Source organism: Labeo rohita, chromosome 16, assembly GCF_022985175.1.
Source record: "Labeo rohita strain BAU-BD-2019 chromosome 16, IGBB_LRoh.1.0, whole genome shotgun sequence".
NCBI lineage: Eukaryota > Metazoa > Chordata > Actinopteri > Cypriniformes > Cyprinidae > Labeo > Labeo rohita.
Genome location: NC_066884.1, coordinates 24629977 through 24635976, shown reverse-complemented (window position 1 = coordinate 24635976; position 6000 = coordinate 24629977). Strand labels below are relative to the sequence as shown.

The 6000-nt window shown below is 38.3% G+C and overlaps 1 protein-coding gene across 1 annotated transcript in view; it reads left to right on the top strand.

Moving 5' to 3' along the window:
• The first annotated feature begins 476 nt into the window (after nucleotides 1-476).
• sntb1 (syntrophin, basic 1) overlaps nucleotides 477-6000 on the top strand; it is a 42108-nt gene continuing 36584 nt past the window's right edge. Inside the window, exon 1 of the mRNA XM_051131875.1 lies at nucleotides 477-1193. Coding sequence (XP_050987832.1) covers nucleotides 689-1193 — 505 coding nt within the window. The 5' untranslated portion in view covers nucleotides 477-688. The remainder of the gene's footprint in view (nucleotides 1194-6000) is intronic.

Genomic DNA, 6000 nt, shown 5'->3' with positions numbered 1-6000 from the left:
TCAATGTATAAAAGCAACCTCCAGTTTAATTCAAAAACTACACCGCAATTAGTGTGAATTACACGAGCGGAAATCTATGTTCCATACTTATACACAAGGCGCTAATTATGGGTGGTTATTGCGGTCTTAAAAGAACATGTTATTCTTAAATATAACCGTATTTTATTATAGTTGGCGTTTTAAATATCGCGCTGACCACAAACGTATGATTACAAGTGGTTGCTGTTTCAACGAGGTAAGTAAACGCGGTGACAGAAATCGTGAGGTCATCAGAAAACAAGCATCACCAGAACATTTCGAATATACATTTGTATCATTTCAAACGCTGAGAAAGAATCTTAGTGACGACTGAAGGGTTTGAATGGCCGACTTTCATTATGGAGGCAGTGCTGCTGAACACATAAGACAAGACCATGCCTGTGATCAATGATGTACTTAACAGATGATTCACACAGACTTCAATCCGAACATTTCCTCACAGAGAGAGAGAGAGAGAGAAAGAGAGAGAGAGATCAGCATGGCCACACACAGGACATCTCAGACATTTGCTCCACCCAAAGAGGATATGTATGTGGAGCCTGTAGAGGGGCTGAAACTATCCAACCTGAATCACAACTTTTTCCCTGTTCGGGGGTAAAGTCCTGTGCGTGTGTATGAAATCACATGGCATTTTAAGAATGCTTCAAAGATGGCGGTTTGTGGTAACAGAGTGCAGAAAAGTGTATATTTGGAGGTGCTCGTTCGGGAGCGATGGCACGCCGTCCTGGCGAGTTTAGGCGACGAGTCGCTGACGCTCAGCTGCGAGGAGTCCGCGACAGACACCAGCGTTAACCTGAACGGCATCACCACCAACGGCTCCTACGACCAGCCGGACCCCACGAACAGTCCCAAAGCCGGAGTAAGGACTCCTTTTACAGATTCACAAGTGCCCGAAGCGATTGCGAACCGCAAAAGATGTGTCAAAGTGATCAAGCAGGAGGTCGGTGGATTAGGGATAAGCATCAAAGGCGGGAAGGAGAACAAGATGCCTATTCTTATTAGTAAAATTTTCAAAGGTCTGGCTGCGGATCAGACCCAAGCGCTATACGTCGGGGACGCGATACTGTCCGTGAACGGGATCAATCTGCGGGACGCCACGCACGACGAGGCGGTGCAGGTGCTGAAGAAAGCGGGCAGAGAAGTTATGCTGGAAGGTAAGGACGGGAGAAGGGCTAGAAAACTGTGAGGGCGGTGTTGAGACCTGTTGGTGAGAACTGAAGCACAACATTGGCAAGGTAGATAAAGCTACTTTGTTCTAGACCTGTCTAAAACCAGTTCACAGGCTAGGCTGGTTTAAGCTGTTTTTCCTCTTTATCAAGTTTCCCAGGTAAACCAACTAAATGGCATCGTAGAGACCTGCTAGACCAGGATAAACCAGGTTAGACCTGCAAACCAAGCTGTTATGAAGGTATTGCAAACACGTCCTTCACTTACACCTGTGGAAGGTCATTGCTAGAGTGATGAACGTGTTTGCTGTGCCCTGCAGTGTTACATTAAGGATGAAAACACCCTTGAGAGTGATAAAGCTATGAAATTCCTCTCACTGCATCATAAAAGCATACCTTAGATTTCAGAGGGACGTTGATAACTTTGCCACTCTGCGGGATGTTTTCATTCCGCTTAGTCATGTTGAAGGCTTTCACAATACAGCTGAAGGTTTTAGGAATTGTGGCTAAACACATTACACACAGAATATACATACAAATAGTGTACCATTTAAAAAAAAAATTACACAATTCATTTTACTAAATTCCTAGCACATTGTAGGGAAGCATTGAGCATTTATGTATTTTTACACTTTAAGAAAATGATATAAGGGGCTGGTTGCATAACCTTGTTACTATGTTACTATGGACTGTGTCTTAAGAACTACTCTTACTTTTAGAATTCAAATTAGACCAATTTATGCTTTTATGTACGTGATGTTATGTACAGTCTTAAAAATAAATAAATGAATTAATAGATGACTTGCCTAGTCTAAGCATTTTATGCAACCAGCCACAGAATATGGGAGAATTTATTATCAAAGATGCTATTGTAAGAATGTATCCTGATGTAATCGGTATTTCCGTGACCTGTACATCCCAAAATCCCAGTCACACAGTATGCAAAGCTCTTACACTATCAGTCCTACTGCTGGACATGTTGTTCTGTGCTAAGAGAGACTTAACGCCATATTAGCACTGTAAAAAAATTTTTCATATTCAGGGTTTTTCCTGCACACTGACCTGAGGGTCAGATTACTCACCTTCTGTAAATAATTTAAACAGGGCATTGGAGCTCAGCTGCAGAGATGTTTTGGTGTGTGCATCAGTGTTTTGATTTCTGCATCTGACCTGTTGAAACACTGTAAAAGTTCGTCGGTTGTGACAGATTCGTATCGGATTACTTTGGAAACTAAACACTTCTATTTACTGCTTTCGAGTTGATTCAAGCGACTAAATACCAAGATTTCATATCTATATTTGGCCTGTTCTGTGACTTCGCAGCTCCCCACCTGACGTCTTTATGACTAAGTGAACGCAGATGTGCTGTATTTTGTCGTATCGTCATACTTCAGGACTGAATTGCCTTCAGAGGTCATATCAGCCTGTGCTTCAGTTGCTGATGGGCCGATGCTGGTATCCGTTTTTGTCTAGCAAAATACTGTTCCGGTATTGTATGACTTTGTTTCCTCAGTGGAACACAAAAGAAGTTTAGCACACTGCTTTGCCCGTTTGGACACTGCTTTTTTCAACCCTTTCTCATGGAAGAAATTTTTTTTTGTTGGGTCAGCGATTGGGTTGTTTTGACCCAGCAGTTGGGTTAAATGTTTAATCCAACCCTCTGGGTAGTTTTATTCAACTTACTGCTTAAAAATGACTATGTTTCTTGTCACTTTTAAGCAACCCAAAATAGGTTGTAAATTAAAAATCAGCAAAGAGGCATCAGCAATAATCAAAAGGTAAACATTTAATAAGTTATTTAAAAATGCAATGTACAGCAATATATTTTAATTTATTGAACATATTAATAAATGTTAAATTCCAGACTATTTTGGGTTTATTTTAAGCTAGCCATATAGTAATTTTTAAACAATAGTTGAGGTAAATAAAACTACCCAAAAGGTTGGGTTAACCATTTAACCCAGAGTGTTTAGTCATCCATCACTTTCATTTAACAGAAATGAGCAGATTTTTTGCGACTCAATTGCATGACTGAAACGTACCTCTGGGGATTTTTTCGCAAGACAAGTACATATTACTGCAGTTTCCACTTGTAATTGTTTTCGTACACAGTTATGATTACAGCTATATATTTACCATATATTTCACTTTCCAGACGTAACAAGCTTGCTCGGTAGCTCAGCCGGCATGGAATTGGACTTAGGATGTGGAATCCTTGGGTACGAATCCTGTGAAAAATATGACTCAGGATGAAAGAGCTGAACGATGAGAGATCGAAAAACAAGCTAAAACGACATGCTTGCAGTTGCTTTTTTCTGTCACATTCACTTTTGTTCATACTATTAATTTAGGTGTAGTACAGATAGTAAGTTATTTTAAAACCGAGCATAAGAGTTATAACGCCACTTAATGGACATTTCAAGTCAGAACTGCGGTGACACGTACAAAACCAGCGTCACATAAAACGTACCATATGTACGTTCATCTGTTCCTGGGAAAAAAAACAAACACTCATTTCACATCGAATATGTCAGGAAATGTACATGGCGGTACATATTTTGCGTCTTCGAAAAAGTTCCCAAAGGTATGTTTTTGTCATGAGATCAGGTTTAGGGCTGCACGATAAATTGCATGCGATGTACAAGCGTATTTTGTCATTAAAGCTGGTTCTGTAATCAGCAGTAAATCTCCATCACGTGCATGCTTTTAGATAGAGCAGCATCAATACACAGAGCCGTAGTTCACCCACAAGCTACGCAAAACCACACAGACGATATCATCGATATTATTAAATCGCCCTGCGATAATAAAGTTGTTTGCGTAGCCTCTCTGTGAACTACGGCTGTGTAGTAACGTAAATGTTGCTAAATCTGAAAGCACGTGTAAATACCAAATTTAATAACATGTTTTTACTAGGGCTGTCAAACAATTAATTGCAATTAATTGCATACAAAATAAAAGTTTGAGTTTGTTATAATAAATAATTGTATTAATTGTAATTTTAATAAATACATATACTTGTAAATATTTCTTAAATATATACATGAATGTGTTTGTATTTATATATACATAATAATTACACACATATATTAGGCAAATTCAGACTTTTATTTTGTATGCGATTAATCGCAATTAATCATTTGACAGCCCTAGTTTTTACTTAAAACTCACTTCATAACTTCAGTCGAGTGATTGAAATAAATCCTCTGAGATGATGTGGCTTCTTGCACAGAATAAGGCACGCAAAATATTTTATAGCATTCTAAGCAGTAACAAAAGCAATGTTGAATAGCATAGCATTATTATATACTGTATTATAATGAAAATTATAATAAGAAGTCAGATAAACCATATATTGTCGTATAGTTGTGTGTTTATTAGTCACGTTAAATCAATGAAGCATTTAAATCTGTTTATTCAGCTGCAGCGATGGTGTTATTTCCTGGATTTCTTCTTCGGGGGCGTATTTGGAGTTTCCGCACGAGAGCGCCCTCTGGCCTTCGGATGGTGATTTACTACTGATCACAGAACCGTGCTTCACTGACTAGAAGTGCACATGAATATTGCAGCTTTTCTTAATATTGATTGCGATATTGTCGTGATTTATCGTGCAGCCCTAATCAGGTCGATTTTTTTGTGTTCTATAAAAGAAAGTAAATTATAATTGAATTCTAATTTTTGGGTGAACTATTGCTTTAAAACCTTCTGACGTACTTTAAAAAAATTAAAACAAGCTTTATACTTTTTGCTGCTTTTTTGAACAGCAAAAAAATGAATCTCATGCATGAATTTGATTCCTATAGAGCACTCATGTTATCAGCACGCTTTGAAAAATTGATAAAACATTTCACTAGTTAGACTCATCATTGCAAATCTTCAAACAGAAATTCTGATTTAAAAGAAAAATGTCCAACTACTGTTAACATAAAGGTAAATTAAGTTCATAGTTTAGGAAAAATGCACAGCTACATCAGCGAACACCACATCCAATATATCAATCAATTGTTGACCATCAGACTCACTGTTTTGCTCTAGCTAGTGGGTTTTGCATGTCAAATCAAGGCCCTTGATTCCTTCCTCATGTCCTTGGGATTTGGCTTCTTTGAATAATTCACTTTGACATCTCTTGCCAGAAATATTTGCACATCCTTTTACTCTCACAGATGTACTACACCCATCTTGTATTTTGCCCTGTCACCACTCTATCAATCAACACCATCCTCTTTTAACAGACTCCCAGATGCCTTTCCATAGTCTTTGTCTATATATCCTTGAGAAACACATTTGTCCTGGGGGACAAGTCAATGTCTTTGGCAAAATTACAGAGCTAGTCGCATTGAAGTCAAGGTCTCCAGATGATATTAAAGAAAAATAAGTGCAGCCTTGACAGGTTGATAGCTACCTGTCTATATGTGCACCAAAAAGTCCAGTTCTCTAGTTATGATTTAAGTAAAAGGACTCTTTTGTCTTTTCATGCCTCAAATGAGCAATTTACCAATCGAAGTCCGAAAAGGGCTTTATTCTTCCTCTTTGAACAAAGAATCTCATTCTTAAAATGCCAGGCAGTTTGTAATGAGGCTGACCAGATAAACACAGCACACAAAAAAAGCTGCTCGTGTATACGCCTGATGTTTTATGAAGATAAATGAAATGTGTGTTCAGGCGCTGAGTGTTCAACAACAAACTATTGTGCTGAAAATAATTGCATATGAAATTAATAGTACTGTAGACCACGGATGTTTTGAAGAACACACAAAAAATGGATTCGAGTGCCTGTATTCACAGATATGCTTTA